At 58.2% G+C, this 15,175-nt stretch overlaps 7 protein-coding genes across 7 annotated transcripts; 5 read left to right on the top strand and 2 right to left on the bottom strand.

The window, feature by feature from the left end:
- Window positions 1–898: 898 nt before the first annotated feature.
- Window positions 899–1,883, top strand: BJ171DRAFT_579038 (ribosomal protein L15e; the record flags this gene model as incomplete). Its single annotated transcript, XM_053113935.1, has 4 exons — window positions 899–932; window positions 1,045–1,129; window positions 1,263–1,539; window positions 1,638–1,883. 4 exons carry the CDS (start codon window positions 899–901, stop codon window positions 1,881–1,883), a joined length of 642 nt encoding a protein of 213 aa, XP_052969392.1.
- A 336-nt stretch (window positions 1,884–2,219) lies between these two features.
- Window positions 2,220–3,396, top strand: BJ171DRAFT_566114 (uncharacterized protein). The gene is made up of 3 exons (XM_053113385.1): window positions 2,220–2,263; window positions 2,383–2,897; window positions 3,147–3,396. The coding sequence occupies exons 2-3, from the start codon at window positions 2,427–2,429 to the stop codon at window positions 3,216–3,218; spliced, it is 543 nt and encodes a 180-aa protein (XP_052969391.1). The 5' UTR covers window positions 2,220–2,263; window positions 2,383–2,426; the 3' UTR covers window positions 3,219–3,396.
- Window positions 3,397–3,698: 302 nt separating this feature from the next.
- BJ171DRAFT_439592 (uncharacterized protein) lies at window positions 3,699–4,690 on the bottom strand. The gene is made up of 2 exons (XM_053108026.1): window positions 4,146–4,690; window positions 3,699–3,941 (listed from the first exon to the last, which is right to left on the bottom strand). Exons 1-2 carry the CDS (start codon window positions 4,616–4,618, stop codon window positions 3,887–3,889), a joined length of 528 nt encoding a protein of 175 aa, XP_052969390.1. The 5' UTR covers window positions 4,619–4,690; the 3' UTR covers window positions 3,699–3,886.
- A 955-nt stretch (window positions 4,691–5,645) lies between these two features.
- BJ171DRAFT_294977 (uncharacterized protein) lies at window positions 5,646–8,162 on the bottom strand. The gene is made up of 9 exons (XM_053106976.1): window positions 8,076–8,162; window positions 7,628–7,789; window positions 7,324–7,432; window positions 7,145–7,202; window positions 6,512–7,016; window positions 6,380–6,423; window positions 6,139–6,203; window positions 5,961–6,064; window positions 5,646–5,878 (listed from the first exon to the last, which is right to left on the bottom strand). The coding sequence occupies exons 2-9, from the start codon at window positions 7,762–7,764 to the stop codon at window positions 5,788–5,790; spliced, it is 1,113 nt and encodes a 370-aa protein (XP_052969389.1). The 5' UTR covers window positions 7,765–7,789; window positions 8,076–8,162; the 3' UTR covers window positions 5,646–5,787.
- Window positions 8,163–8,197: 35 nt separating this feature from the next.
- BJ171DRAFT_494213 (replication fork protection component Swi3-domain-containing protein) lies at window positions 8,198–9,760 on the top strand. Its single transcript, XM_053110002.1, has 4 exons — window positions 8,198–8,336; window positions 8,478–8,608; window positions 8,694–8,769; window positions 8,905–9,760. Exons 1-4 carry the CDS (start codon window positions 8,322–8,324, stop codon window positions 9,583–9,585), a joined length of 903 nt encoding a protein of 300 aa, XP_052969388.1. The 5' UTR covers window positions 8,198–8,321; the 3' UTR covers window positions 9,586–9,760.
- A 248-nt stretch (window positions 9,761–10,008) lies between these two features.
- Window positions 10,009–11,892, top strand: BJ171DRAFT_494212 (uncharacterized protein). The gene is made up of 7 exons (XM_053110001.1): window positions 10,009–10,099; window positions 10,193–10,266; window positions 10,550–10,637; window positions 10,788–10,851; window positions 10,979–11,110; window positions 11,269–11,394; window positions 11,530–11,892. The coding sequence occupies exons 1-7, from the start codon at window positions 10,047–10,049 to the stop codon at window positions 11,623–11,625; spliced, it is 633 nt and encodes a 210-aa protein (XP_052969387.1). The 5' UTR covers window positions 10,009–10,046; the 3' UTR covers window positions 11,626–11,892.
- A 579-nt stretch (window positions 11,893–12,471) lies between these two features.
- BJ171DRAFT_472711 (uncharacterized protein) lies at window positions 12,472–15,124 on the top strand (the record flags this gene model as incomplete). The annotated part of the gene is made up of 5 exons (XM_053108672.1): window positions 12,472–13,464; window positions 13,606–13,667; window positions 14,082–14,232; window positions 14,298–14,526; window positions 14,772–15,124. 5 exons carry the CDS (start codon window positions 12,472–12,474, stop codon window positions 15,122–15,124), a joined length of 1,788 nt encoding a protein of 595 aa, XP_052969386.1.
- Between the last annotated feature and the right edge of the window lie 51 nt (window positions 15,125–15,175).

Genomic DNA, 15,175 nt, shown 5'->3' with positions numbered 1-15,175 from the left:
TTTCTTGGGCCCGAACAATCCATGATCCAGGACCGACCGCCAGCCAATCAGGGGCGCGGACAGGCCGGACGGGCGCGCACCCACGCCCGCGGCGCACGCGTGCGCGCACCCGCTCTGCAGCCAGGCCGCCGTCTGTATTTTTGTGGGCATGCCGGGCATTCGCACTTCCTCCTTCTCTCCTCCATCACCAATTGGTCATTACCTTTCTTCGTTGACCGGGGTAGGTACAACGCCGCGATGCATCCATCCATGCATCCATCCATGCATCCATCCATCCGTCCATGCATCCGTCCATCCGTCGGTGCATCTGCGGAAATGGAGTTGCTCGTCTGCCAGACAATCAATCGATTCAACTGCGGTTACGTTGTCGGCCAAGTTTGCCCAGCAAATGGAATCCCAGACCATGAGATACTCGGGCAGACGGCAGCAGCAGACGACCGATGTTCGGAACCTATTGCCCAGAGCATTGAAGGACGGTCCGGACTGACGACTTTGCATCAGCGGGCGATCCAGCATTGCTTCCTCGGACTGGCCGAACTCGAGACGATATTCGGTTCGGCTGTGGCTATGGCTGTGGCTGTCGGTCGAGCCGGGATAATGTCTCTATCGGTGGATTCGGCAGATATCGCACTGTATCAGCAGATCAGAGGATACACCACTCGCGCAGATCAGCACACCGACGAACAGACCTGATGTTCGGGCTGGTTGGATCTGGCAGACGAGCACGAGACCGGGCACGATATATCCATCCTGTTGCAGTCAAGATTGGTGTACTAATGGGCTCCCGTCCTTCTCGTTGGCATCACAGATTCATCAAAATGGGTGGTTAGTACTCCTCTCCTCAAATTGATGGGAAACCTTCATTTTGTTTGTTAGATCGGCCACACACGACGCCAGTATGGTCCATGCGCTCGGCCGGAGCGGCGCTCTCGGTCGGCACTGGCCTGCTGGCCGTCGTGCGCTCCATCCGAGGGCGTTGGATGTGGTCTTGATCCATGACTGAGAGCCGAGATTAATTGCCGTCGCGCCTTGCCTTCGAAACAGCCTACAAGTATCTCGAAGAGCTCTACAAGAAGAAGCAGTCTGATGTCATGCGCTTCCTGCTCCGCGTCCGCGTCTGGGAGTACAGGTGAGCACAGCGAACGATCCTTTGCTTTGGGATAGGAACAGGCTGGGCGCGATACCGATCGATAGTAAGCGGCAGGTGTGCTCCGAGCGATAGATAGCGTCGTCTAATGTCCCCCCCTTTTTTCCATCCCCAGACAGCTGAACGTCATCCACCGCGCTTCTCGCCCCTCCCGCCCCGACAAGGCTCGCCGCCTCGGCTACAAGGCCAAGCAGGGCTACGTCATCTACCGTGTCCGTGTCCGCCGTGGTGGCCGCAAGCGCCCTGTTGCCAAGGGTATTGTCTACGGCAAGCCCAAGTCTCAGGGTGTTACTGAGCTCAAGTACCAGCGTGCTCTCCGCAACACCGCTGAGGGCCGTGTTGCCAACCGCTGCCCCAACCTGCGTGTCCTCAACTCGTACTGGGTCAACACCGTAAGTATCGCTGCGGCGTCTCTCGCAGCCAGCATCGTCATCCGGCCTGGGCCCTTTCTCGCAGCGAGCATTGGCTGACGAGGTTGCCCGCTCTCCAGGACTCTGTCTACAAGTACTTCGAGGTCATTCTCGTTGACCCCCAGCACAAGGCCATCCGCCGCGATCCCCGCATCAACTGGATCGTCGACCCCGTCCACAAGCGCCGCGAGGCCCGTGGTCTCACCGCCATTGGCAAGAAGTCCCGTGGCATTGGCAAGGGTCACCTCCACAACAAGACCCAGGGCGGTGGTCGCTACGCCAACTGGCTCCGCCGCAACACCCTCTCCCTCCGCCGCTACCGTTAAGCTGCTCCTGGTCTGGTGTGGCGATTTGGTGGATAGGCTCTTGGGCACGATCTTTGTTTGAGCACCTACGGTCAATTGATCAAAGAGCAATAAAAATATCAAAAAAAAAGTTGCTGTCATGTGTCCGTGTTTGATGGGTCTGGAGGAGTGCTTTGCTCTCGGACTGAGTGTGTGATCCCGCTGATGCAGACGCTGCCGCCGTTTCCGTTCTTAGGATCACTCTGGTCGCCCGGTGGTCGATTCGCCGAGCAAGTCGTTGCGCGCCGGCAAGCAATCCCGCGCTCGGGGCGGTTTTCATGGGGTTTCAACGGATCCGTGCGGCTCATGTCGATGCAGGACCAGCCCCGCGCACTTGGCGGGAAATCTCGCTCTTGATGGTGGTATGAAGCCCCCCCCCGCTCGACTCTCCACCTCCCACACTCTCTTGCCGGCACCAGAAGGCGACTGAGCTGATTCTCACAGGCAGTGGTCCTTATCCCGTGGCCTTTGCTTTTGGCAGATCCGTTTCCCACCTCGTCACGCGACGCAATCTGGACCAACTCAATGTCGATCATGGAATCGCTGGCAAATGCGTCCTTTGCTGGGGATCTGTCGAATCTCTGCACCCAGCTCCCATACCTGTCTCCGTGTCTCATCCAAAGCCAAGTGTGCTCCAACTCCACCTATTCCAGCGGCTTCCCGCTCCAATGCGACAACAGGGGTCTCCTCATGGCCGCCTGCCAAGATCCTGACTCGACGAACGTCTCCGGCAACGAGTGCGCCAGCATCCAAGTGTTCTGCCAGGCAAATCCCGGACTGAATGTCTGTCTCGGGGCCATCGCTAACCTGCCAAAGTCTGTGGATACTCGCATATACATCCAGCTGATCTGCATGGACCACAGCACCCTCACCGGCTGCAGCGAATGCACCGTGAGCCAAGGCTACGGATACGACAGCACCACATCTTACAAGATGCACTGTGCGTCGCTCAGCGCATATGCCAACCTCTGTCGCCAGGTCCCCGACGACATTTACGTGAGTTTCGCTGCAATCACAATTGCCTATCCGTCGCTTGAGCCGTATGATGCATTCTGTCGGCTGGGTTTCTTGCCGCCATGGCCGAGGAATGTCGCCGACCATGCATCGCCATGCAGGATGACTTCTTGTGCGGCTCTCGTGTTGGATGGGATGATTTTGGATGCAAGCACGAGCAGCCCGTGCTGATTCTCCACATCGATTCCGGCCTCGCTAATACCAGTTTACTTTGCCGCTTTCAATCGACAGTGCTCCGGGGGATCTGATAAAATTACATGGCAAAAGTTCTGCCAGTCAAACAACATGCCGCCGTTCTGCTAAGGCAGCATCTACGATGGGCTCTGTTTGCTGTTGCTCAGAACAAAATGAGACAGTATCCCTTTTTTCTGGTATGAGGGGCGTGAAGCCTGCTGAGCTCCCTTGGCCCTGGTGGGCGAGCGGTGCGATTGTTTCTGGTCCTAATTGACCATGCCTTTCTTTTGGTTGGTCTTGAATACACTTGGTCGAGCTCCTGTGGCGACGATCCACTGGCATTGACGTGTTGATATGGGAGTGTGGTGCATGGGCTCGGTGTGGGAGTGTGGTGCATTCACTCGATGTGGGAGTGTGCTGGATGCATTTGACCACCTGGACAGCTCCATGGTTTCTCGATACTCGGATGATTCGAGTAGGCCAGTCCCCCGGTGCGATTGCAGGCGTTGATGTTTACTGATGGAATCTCCAACCGATGCAGAGGATCCAACTACAGATGGACAATATACATTGCATGTTGCATATGCGACTGGCCGTTTCCGCCAACTCGCATGTTGTGCACTCACTCTTGCCCAGCAGTGTGAGAATGATCGGAGCCCATACCCAGAGCTGCCGACTGTTGGCCGTGGCGATCCTGATGCAGTCTCGTCCAAGGCGGTTGCTTCCGGTTTTTATTCACAAAGAGCGATGCCAGATCATGCGGTTGGCCAGCAAAGGCGACAGAGAAGAGCAGCTGTCTATTTCTTCTTCAGCAGATAGGTGTCGAATCGCCAGTAGTTCTCCTTCAGTTTCCTGCAAACATGAGGCGCCATGGGTCAGTTTGAATGTCTCGATCTCGTCAACAAGTGACGCTGATGTCGAGGGGCTTTTGTACGTAGACACTTGTCGTGCCGCGCGGATGGCACCAGAGTCCAGCGATGCATCGGTGCATTGGTGCATTTGGTACGGCAGCGCATTTCTTGGGCGACCGCTCTTGTCGGCATCGCGGCCACTTACATGATGTAATCGGGGCCAAAGCCCTTCAGCGCATCCATTTCCTTGCGGCGGAGCTCATCCTTCTTTTTCTCGAATTCCTCAAAGACCCGCTTCCGGAAGGCTATCGCGCACGGATCCTTCACAAACTCGGGGTCGACTGTCAGCAGGTAGCTGTCGAGACCGCCGGCGCGCTCGATCTGACGCAGAGCCTCGGTCGATAGTCGCAGCAGCACGTTCATGTCGAGGTAGTTTGAGCGCTGGAAGCTGTAGATGACATTGGGATAGAACGGGCGGCGGGTCTTGATCTCGGACTTTTCCGAGGTGATGGTGCCAAAGGCGATGCGCTTGCCGTGCATGAGTGTCGGGATCGAGTTGCGCAGATGAGCGTACTCGAACGGAATCGAGCCTAGCCGGCGGGGATCGGCGAGCTTTGTGCCCTGCGTCAGGGCATGTTGCAGCTGCTTGATGAGAACGGGCTTTTGCACTCCGGGCATGCTGGTGGGTGGTTGCTGTGGGCCGGCGGTGCTTAGATGCGCAGGACGATCTGACTGGGATGCGTTGTCCTGAGCGCCCACAAAATGCAAACGCCGAAAAAAAGCGGTGGGGTTGCGCGAGCGCGATGCAGCCCTAGGGCTCTGTGCGAGGGCTGGGCGGGCCCTTAGGGCTCGGCGCGCAGCCGGCTGATCCGGCGGCGTGGCTTGGCGGCGATTTTTCTTTTTTCTCGACCGCGAGCGTACAAATAGCGGCATCCTCACCGCCCGATCAGCGGGGCATCGAAGCGCCCGGTCTGCATTCGGGCTGCTGGACAGCCGAGCTGGCTCCTCTCTCACATCCATTCCCACCGGATGCATCGACCGCTGCCTGCAGGTCAGTACCGCGATTGTTTGTCCGTGGCCTTGCCAACGGCCCCTCTGCACCAGCTGGACACGCGCAGCGGGTCCCACCCAGCAAAGCAGATAGGATGAAAAAAAAAGTTAAAAGAAAAATAGGAATTGCCGTCTGAGACCCTCATATCTATGACGCGAAAACTGTTTCTGAGACTTGCGTTGCATTCCTCTGCTGCCGTGTCCTGGCTCGGCCGGGCAACCACCATGATGCTGCTGCTTTGGGGTTGGGTGTGTCGTGTCTCTCATGCTTGGCTCCAAAGCCCGAGTCGCTGACCCTCGTCTCTCCTTGCACATGCACAGATCCATCATGCGCATCTGCAGGCGCTGCTGTCGCCGCACTCCCGCGTCCTTTTCTGCCACTGCCCTGCGCGGAAAACGACCAGCCTGGGTTGTTCGGCGATGCCGGTCTTGAATGCGCTTTGTCGTGCGACTTTGCCGCAAAGCATCGATCTCCAACCGCCCATATCTGTGTTGCTTAACCAAACATTCCATTGTTGGATTGAGTGTCAAATTGGGCGAACATAGAATCCATGGGAGCAGCGTCGTGCGGCCTGCTTTTCATGTGCGAAGAATTCGAGCAGTGAGGTCCTCAGACTGATTGCACTGTCGTTTCTGCGCAGACATTCCCTCTCTCGCTCTCATGGTCTCGGCTCGTGCCCTGTTACCATGGCAGCGCAGAATGTGAGATGCCATTCGCTGCTCTATGCGGGCCCGAATGGTGGCTGGAGCTGCGTCGGTCGCGAACCGGCTGTGGTGGATGCATCAATGACTCTATTTTACAAGTAGATCCGGCGGAGGTCGGATGTTGCAGTGATTTTTTGGCATTGCGGACAGAGCCGTTTGGCGGCCAGCGCGCCAAGCCAGCACCTGGAGCCGAGAAGGGCAGGTGATAGATGATAGATCAGCTGCAAATCCAATATCTGAGCAGCCAAAGCCAGTCCTTGCTTACTTTTCGCAGTGGACATGCCAGCACTGGATCGAGGCAACGGGGTCTTGATAGTCCTCCATGCAGATCAGGCAGCAGATCTGGCTTCGCGTCTTGTTCAGTGCCTCCTGCGAAACGTCGTCACTGTCAGATGGATGCGTCGGCGAATATCTCCCCACGCACTCCTGCGCTCGTGCCGTACCAGCTGCCGGATGCGTGTCTTGAGCGACTCGATAATCAGTTGGCTGGGGCCGGCCTGTATGCTCGCTGGACAGCCGCAGAAGGGACGGCGCTCGTCATGGTCAGTTACCGGCCAAGCAGTCATCCGGTCAGTCATGTCCATGATCGCCTGCTGCCCAGCGCCAAATATTCAGTGCAGGATGTTCGTCGGCGCATGTTCGTCAGCGCATGTTCGTCAGCGCATGTCCGTCGTCGCTGCTTACCACCGTTATCGTTGTCGCTCTGGCTGCGTGTGCTGTCTCCAGTGCTTTGATTGTTCGTTTCCACCCTTGTTGATTAGCGATGCAGTTGATATCACGGCAGCTCCCTCATCCGCTTCCCACGCCCATACCCACCTTTCGGCGGCCATCGTCCGCGACTCCGATCCCATGCCTTCCGGCTGTTCGTCAGCTTGCCGGAATGCACCCAGATCGGCTTCCGAGAACTGGGCCTCGCCAAACTCCTGGGTGCCGTCGTCGTCAATGTCAACATCCTCGTCGATATCCTTGTCCGTGCGCTTGTGGACGGTGAATCCATAGGCTTCAAAGCCACCCTCGAGCATGCTGGTGACTCGCTGACGAACGCCGAGCCCTTCGATCTCGTAGCTGTCTCCGAATGTCGAGGCTGGGCCGGGGACATGCCGGCTGCCTGTGCTCGTTCCTCGGCCTGCCGCTACATTTGCTGTCCGCAAGGCATCCTGTCGTCGCCCATGTTCGTCTCTGGATCCGTACAGACCACCCTGCCGGCCGAGACAGGCGTCGATGTGGGCATTGACTAGCTCGTCGTCGTTTGGCAGCAGCTCATCGCACACACAGCAGCGGTTGGTATACTCGGAATCGTTGCGCCCCCGTTTCTTGGTATCTGGGTGCGGGCAAGTTGAGAGGCAGGGTCAGCGAGCGAGTCCACCGAGACAGTTCCTTGATCATGGGCGACGGCATCCCGCCCGACGGCATCTCGCTTGATGGGCCTCGGCATCTCCGTTTGTATACCTTTGGGCTGGGATTTCTGGGCCCTCTTGATCCGGCCGCTCCGAATGCGATAGAGAACCTGGCACGCAACCACAGCGTCAAAGCCGAGCTCATTCTGACCCTCGCTATACGCTCGAGTCGATATCGCTGTCGCTGCACGGCCGGCTCTGTGGCCGTCGCCTGCAAATTCCGGCGTGTACCTGTTCCTGTTGGTCCAGCTGCGACCGCTCTGATGCTGCTTTGCCCTTGGCTGTCGACGAGATCTGGTTGCGTGCGGCGATTGCGGCTCCTCGTTTCTTGGGCTTGGGACTGCAGTTCCAAAGCGACAGAGTTACTTTCGGCCGCCGGGGACACTGCCGCGCATGTGCGCTGGCTGTCGATCTGGCGGCATGACGGCCGTCGCATGCACCTCTATCTCTGGCAAATGTTCCACAGAATCGCCGACATGCATCCGCTCCCATGTCCTGAGCATGTGCCACTGATGGGCTGCCGGCTCCAGCGCACCTGTCGTCTTCGGGCTCGGGGTCGTCAATGTCGGCGCCGCATATCTCGAGCCGCTTGAGCTCGGACTGATAATGAAACTCAAAGTCGCTTGCCGAGATCAGGAACTGGCAGATGGGACAGCGGGTATGGTCTGCCATGGCGGGTCTGTGCTTGCGTTGGGCTCTGCCGAATGCCAGCCAGCCAACTCGTCAATAGCCGGCCGCATGTTTTGTTCGCAGCTCCCATGCCCATGTCCATGCCCAGCGCCGTCTCCTCCGTCATCAGTCGATGCCCATGTCGAACGCCGATCGTCCTGGTGAGACCCCGGCCGTGCAGGCCGTGCGCATCCAGGATCGGTCGGCAGATGGCCAGCCCGGCGCGGCGTGATGGCTGGACCAAGACCATCCGCGCTGCTGTCTCGGATGCGGCCGCCGGCGCTGCCGTCCGATGCACCAGGGCGATTCTGTACCTCGATGGAGACAGGATTCCGTTGGGATCTTGGATGGATGGGCCCTTGCGGCGCCGATTTGGATGAACCTGCTTTGGCCGTGTGCTGTTTGTCGGCCTGGGCGAAAACCAACTTGCCAGCCAAAAGCGGGCACATTGTTGGAGGCTGCACGTGTCGCGCACCATTTCGCTGTCGTTGTCTGCATGGCCGTTGTTGCTCGATGCATCCCGTCCACCCTGATCTGTGCTGGCCGAGCCCCAGGCCACCATGAGCGATCCGCAGGTACGGCGTGTCCTCAACATGTCCAAGAGCGCTGCACAGGGCTGCGATGGTGAATGTTGCATCGGAAATGCACGCCTGTCTGCCGAACTGCTTGCGAATCGGTGCCAACCAGCCAGCTCTCTCTGCCCTGTCCCAACCCAGAGCCAGCCCCCGCCTTCCTTTCTCGACGCCGACATCGACCTTGATCAGGCCATCGATGCCCCGGGCGCCCAGCAGCCAGCCGAGCCGCTGCCGCCTCTCCGCAAGCCTGTGGCCAAGATCGACCTGGAGCTGTAAGCATTGCCCATGGACAGTTGCTGTCTGCGCCGAGCGAGGTTTCTTCTCACACCCACTTACCATGCCGCTTCCGTCTCGTAGACTCTTGGGAGAGAATGGACTACCCAAGCTACGAAAGATGGGCTCCAAGCTCAAGCTGGCCGGGAAGGGACATGAGGTACATGACCTTTGGATCTGGCGCTCCATGACCCAGTGGTTTGCTAGGCGGCTCTGTGGGCTGTCCTGCAGGATAGCTTTGTGCATCATCGGCCTTGATCCACTTACGAGCCGTATTGCCTTCAATCTCTGCCAGCTCGACGACTTTAGAAAGATCATGCGCATGTATCAGCTGTGGGGACACCACATGCTTCCGGCCTACAAGTTCGACCGCATCATCAGCGAAGCTGAAAAGCACTGCCATCGCCGCCCCTTGCGTGTGTGGCTCTCAAACACAATCACAGAAGACCGCCGCCGTCGGCTCGGCATCATCTTTAGCAACGACCCAGACCAGCCGCCTCTGACCAATGAGCAACTGGACGAACAGCCGGCAGATCCCGAAGCCCTCGGAAATGCTGCTGCTTCATCCAGCAGCAGCAGCAGCGTGGCTCCTGCAAGCCAGGCCATGAGCGAAGACGTGATCGCACGGATCGAGCAGAACCGGCGGCGGGCTCTCGTCATTCTCGAAGAGAAGCGACTCCGACAGCAGGCTCAAGGGAGCTTGCCGTCGACATCGGCGGCTGATGCGTCAACGGAAGCCACACCAGGACCTGCAGCGTCGGCACAGCCCAGTCGCTCAAGCCCCAGATCGTCATTTGATGGATCCGACCCTGCTGCTGCGGCCGATCCGGAAAATATCCGGCCAGACGAAGGCTTTGAGGACCACCACTGGGCTGAGATGGATCAAGACTGGGAGAGAAGCTTGGAAATGGCCGAGGAAGACGAACGCCGCCGCTTAGAAATGAGGTTTATGGAGATGGAGCAAAACGAATTCTAATGGCGGTCTCGCGATAGGCAGCTGGATTGCTTCGTCTTGTCCACCATCCGTCTGCTGCCTCAGCGGACAATACCTCGCCCTGCGGATGTCTCGCAAGTACATTGGACCCATCGGCAACTAGCTCCCGCTCCATGGCCATTTTTGATGCCGAGCTCAATACAGCATTCGCTCATGAGTCCTTGCTCGGCTCTGGTCAATGTGTCTGTGTGTGGCTTGACAACAGCCAGCAATCAAATCCGGGGCGGCTCGCGGTATCACGTGTCCCGCGTCGCACCGCATCCAGCCCCGCGAACGAGAGCCGCGCCGAGGAGCGAGACTGTCAGCGAGACCGCCAGCGAGAGCGCCTCCCTCGTTCCCGTGCCCAAGCATCCGTTTCTGTCGTGGTCGCGCTCCTTTGCCTGCATCATTTGCCTGCATCGTTCGCCCGCATCTCCCCTCGAAACGGCCACGATCCTGCCGCAATGAAGCACCTGCTTGCGCTGCTGCTCGCCGTTCTACTTCTGGCTGCATCCAGGTGCGTGAAATGTTTCTTCCAGCTCTGTTGCTCACCAGCCGCTCCATCCACCGATCGTGGCAGCACTCGGCTCATCCCTCCGTTCCGATCCAGTGTCAATGCCCGCCAAGAGACCCTGGCCGCTCGGACTCTCCGGGGCCGCATCGTCACCAACGATGTCGTCAAAGGTTCGTCTGTTCGTGTGATGCATTGCGGATGGACGGCCCACAGCCTAATCGCCTTCCCTATATGCTGAGGAGACGAACGGAGCCGTGTTTTGGGCTTTGCCGGTGGATTTCAGCTTGCGACGCATATCGATACGCCGAACCGTCAAAGTGGATCGGCATCCGTAGGCCCGCCACATGCCAGACCTACTCGAGCGCTCTTTAGGCCCTCAATGCCATCTCTGGCAGTCGCTGTCCTCGGTGCATCTTGGCTAACCTGGGATGGCCGTCCTTTCAACAAACTCAGATCTCGACGATCTTGGACCCAACACGCGGGTCTACCTGAATGGTGGCGAGCAAGTTTCTCTCATCGACAAAGATGGATACTTTCAGCTGTGCGTATTATTTCGATTGAGCAACGCAGATCCATTCCCTGGGCGCCGGCTCCGTTTTGGGAGGAGGCTCAGCATCCAAGTCGAATTCCCCGATGCTTGGACCAGATCTCAGGCGTGCTGACGAGTCCCACACGTGCATTCGTATAACAGCAACAATCTGCCCGAAGGCTCTCATCTGGTTGAGATCGTCAACAGTCGCTTCTTTTTCGAAAAGGTCCGTTGACCCATGACCCGGACGTCGCTCGCCGTTGACTGCGACCACGGGTGCGACCACAGATGTGGCTGTATTCCGAGCGGCTCGATATCAATTGCTGTGGCTCATACTAGTTCATTGCACGCAGATTCGCATTGATGTCTCCAAGAGCTCCATCCAGCCGTCGATCACCTACCCTGGAACCAACTGGGAGAAGCACGGTCCGCTGCTGACCTTGCCCCTCGAGGTGTCGGCGCACTCCAAGCTGAACTACTTCATGGTGGGTTTCGCCAGACATCCCGCACAAGCAACAGGCTTTCCCAAGACGGGATATGGACGATGGGTATCGCGGCGGCTCATGGGAGCGGGTTTGTAAGCGACTGTGTGCTGCAGTGCTGCCGAGTGCCTCGCTAACGACGATCCGCCGCTTTCGTGCAGGCTCGCGAGGGATTCAGCATCTGGTCGCTGTTCCAGAACCCGATGATGCTCATGGCCATCTTTGGTCTGGTTATGGTCATTGGCATGCCCAAGCTCATGAACTCGCTGGACCAGGAGACGCTACAGGTCAGTGCGGCTGGCGTTGCTCATGTGGGGATTTGCTTGGCTCTTGCCGAGCCCAGCGCTTGCTCGTTCATGCCATCGTACAAATCAACCCTGGCTAACACTCTCATCGCGACCCCATCATCTTGGCTCCGACAGGAGGTTCGCCAGCAACGCCAACAAAACACTCCTCAGATGGAGATGCCCGACATCAGCCAGAACCTGGCCAATATGTTTGCTCCCAAGAAGAACTGAGCCGGGCTTTGGTGGCATCTTATCCGGCCGCTCGAGAGAACACCTGTCCTCCATCACTCCCCCCTCACCAGAACGCTGCTCGTTGAAAGAATACAGACTATATGCCACGCTCGATTCCGAATCCCGAACCTGTGTCGGTGATAGCCTGCCCAGTGTGCGTACAGCGCTCGTCAGACTCCTGTCCCATAGGACACCTGTATACGGGTCCTTCATTACACACCGAGAGCGCAAGGGAATTCGCAATCTAATATTGGGGCAAGAGAACACATCAGTCTCGCAAATGCATCGTTTTCCTTCCCCACACCGCCCGCCGCATCCAATCGCTACATGCCGAAAACCCATCCCAATCATGGAATGTTTGGAACCCGCACACAAACAGCTCGCCCCTGCATCCAACCCTGCCCTTGACCTCTTCTCTGCAGGCCCTCACGATTCCAGTACGCCTGGGCGCTTCTGTCCCCTCGGTCAATGCCAGCCAGAGGAGCTGCCCGTGTGCTATTTTCCATCCACAGATCCACACGCCGAGCAGAACAGGCGAAACAAATATCCCTCCGCCATCCTGGCGTTTTCTATTCTCACACCCAAATCTTGCACACCAACCCTCACGGCGCCCGCCGCCTATAGATGTCTTCCTGATCCATCGTCGATCCCCAATTGCCCTACTTCCTGGACTCGGCGGCAGCACCATTTCCCCCCCTTCCCAGCACACCGAGCAGCAGCCCGGCGCCTGTCCCCAATCTCTTTGTATATCAGTACTCTCCGCATCTGTTTCGACACCCTCAGTCACTTCAAGCCAGCCAGAACACATCCGGTTTGCTCTTCTCCGATTGAAGCAAGGCTATGGACATGGCTACTTCCCCCGCCCCTGCGGCTCAAGTCCGTCCCAAGCTCGACGGTCGGCCCACGACCACCGTTGTCAACTTTGCCCTCAGCGCGCTCATCGAGAACCCCAAGTCCAGCACTCCAAGCAGTGCACCCCTGTCCACCATCAACATCAAGAACGACTCGACGACTACTAACCCTCCGCTGCCGACCAAGTCGACCAAGCAGGCCACAGAGACACCTCCGCCCGAACCACACACAATTCCGGCTCCTGTCGGGGCGCAACAGCCCGCGGACAGCCATGCAGCCGGAGCCAAGCCAGCCCTTCCACATCGGCCAAAGAGTGGCACGCCGCAGCGGAGTGAAGTGCCTCGGGCATCGCGGCCCAAGAATGCAAAAGCGTCCAAACCCAAATCGCCTCCGGCCGGAGGCGAGGCTCCTTCTCCAAAATCTCCAGGTCAGTCCAAGCCACCATCACGGCCAGGCTCGCAGAGCCCAGTCCATCCAGCGCCCACCCCCGTTCCCAACGACCGCTCGAATGTCAATCCCAAACCCCATCGGATACCCAAGCCCAAGACCGCCTCGAGAACGGCTCTCAGCAGCGGCGACTCAAAGCCACCCCAGTCGGACTCGGAAACGGAGCGCAAGTCCAAAGACACCATCTCGTCGCCGGACGCACCAAAGTCTCGCAAGGGCTCGGCCTCCAAGTTCCCACGGGGCAAGAACGCACATCCCGCAGGGCTGATACGCCGCCAGACGTCCAGGTCCATGCCCGGGCTCGGCATATCCGCCAACGATATGGCCGACGAGGAAAGCACGCCCATCGAGCCGGCTCGCCCAGCCCATCCTCTGGAGACCCCGGTCCCTGGCGCAGAAACGATCCTGGGTGGTCAGCTGCGGCTCAAGGCACTTTCGGCGTCGATCGAGGGCGACAAGAACATGCAGCATCAGCTGGGCTTGCTTTCCAAAAGCGAGCACGAGCTCACCGAGGCATGCTGTGACGGCGATGTGGACAAAGTATGCTTCTATTATCGAAAGCGGTGGGACTGCAATATGCGATACCATTGGTGCACTCAAAGTGCATACTGGTTCTGAGGGAGGTGGCGCTACTTGACCTCCGTCTCAATTCAGATGACTGCACTTTTGATCCCTTTCCAGGTATACAGCCTGTTATGGAAAGGAGTGAACGTCAATGTCATCAAGCCGGTACAAGGACGAACGTCTGTAGCGCTCTTTGTCGCCGTTTCCAGAACTGCGTGCAACGTAGACAGGGGTCGGTGGCGTGTTTGTCGGTGTCGACATTGTTCGACAGAAGGCCACTCGGCTGACGGGTTGTATACGCTTGCGTCGTTGGTATCTCAACAACCAGTCCCCTGTCCCTGGCATGCCAACACGGCCACAACCAGATTGTCTCGGTGCTACTGGAGTTTGGTGCAGATCCACACATCAAGGACACATACGGAGTCACAGCACTGCATTGGTAACCTGTCGGAGAGCCGTTGCAGAGGCGCGGCCCGATTGCTCTGTGAATCCGGAGCATGGTCGGCCAAAGCACAGAGCCTCGTCCATGCCGCTTCTCCCCAACGAAGCTAACTCTCTTGGCAATCCTATCCCTTGAACCACGCTGTTCCCAGGGCTGCAAACAGCGGGCACTCTCAGGTCATCAAGACTCTGCTCCAGAAGAAGACTCTCGGTAGCAAGGACCTGGGCGCAAAAGACAATTTTGGATCGACACCTCTTCATTTTGCCTCTGTGCGGAACCTATCCGAGTCTGTCCAGGCGCTGGTGAGCTCGTCAGAGAGTCTCTCTCATGTATATGACGACTGTGCACAGAGCGTTGCACCATGCAGGCATGTGGTCGCAATGGCGGCGATATGGAGCCCTCGCCGACAACTGGCACCGGCTATCTAACACAAGTTGTCTCCACCTCCGGCTTCCATGACGCCGATAACCGCGTGGTGCTCTGGCTGCTCCCCGACGAGCAGATCAACGGCGGCTGCAACTCAACACTGACAAACAACCAAGGGAAGAAACCAAGCGATCTTACAACCGACCAATCAATCAAGGCGCTGTTGCTTGGTGGGTTGGCCCCGAATGGGCATGAATCGAAGCACCCAACTGCCCCGGGTCACTGCGCAACGTCGACGGGGGGAGAGTCATATCCCGTTGCTGTCGTCAGGCGTGACGCATCCCTCCATCACTCTTGGTCGCTGCTTGGCTCCGCTGTTCTCACATGTGCTACTTCCTAACGGCTCGGATTGGCCAACGGATTTTCTGCTCGAATGGGATATGAACGCCCTCGGGCTGCATTGCCACAACCCCAGAGGAGGAGCACCGGATCGTTAGAATGGAGCAGAACCTCGCTCGGAACGAAAGACGAAAGCAGAAAGAAAAGCAGGATCTCATGGACAAGGCTGCTCGCCGGCCTCTATCGCCCGAGGAGAGGCGCAAGCTCTTGATGATGCAGAGAGCGGACAAGGCCATGGTCGCAAGATCCACCAGCAGCCTCACAGGCTCCGTTGCATCGCCTCAGCCGTCGAGACCGGTGACCTCGAAGGGACGAGTCCCGAGCCAGGAATTGAACAAGCCACTCAAGAGAGAGATGAAGAGTGCATACGGAAGCAAGAAAACCCTGGGCTTGTACTCCATATCTCGCCAAAACGTCAATACAGCGTGATGTTCGAGCGGGAGGACACGATCCTCGGCAGACTCCCCCGAGTTGATGGGC

Source organism: Polychytrium aggregatum (assembly GCF_025602895.1).
Source record: "Polychytrium aggregatum strain JEL109 chromosome Unknown BJ171scaffold_8, whole genome shotgun sequence".
NCBI lineage: Eukaryota > Fungi > Chytridiomycota > Chytridiomycetes > Polychytriales > Polychytrium > Polychytrium aggregatum.
This window is presented reverse-complemented; position numbering and strand designations above follow the sequence as displayed.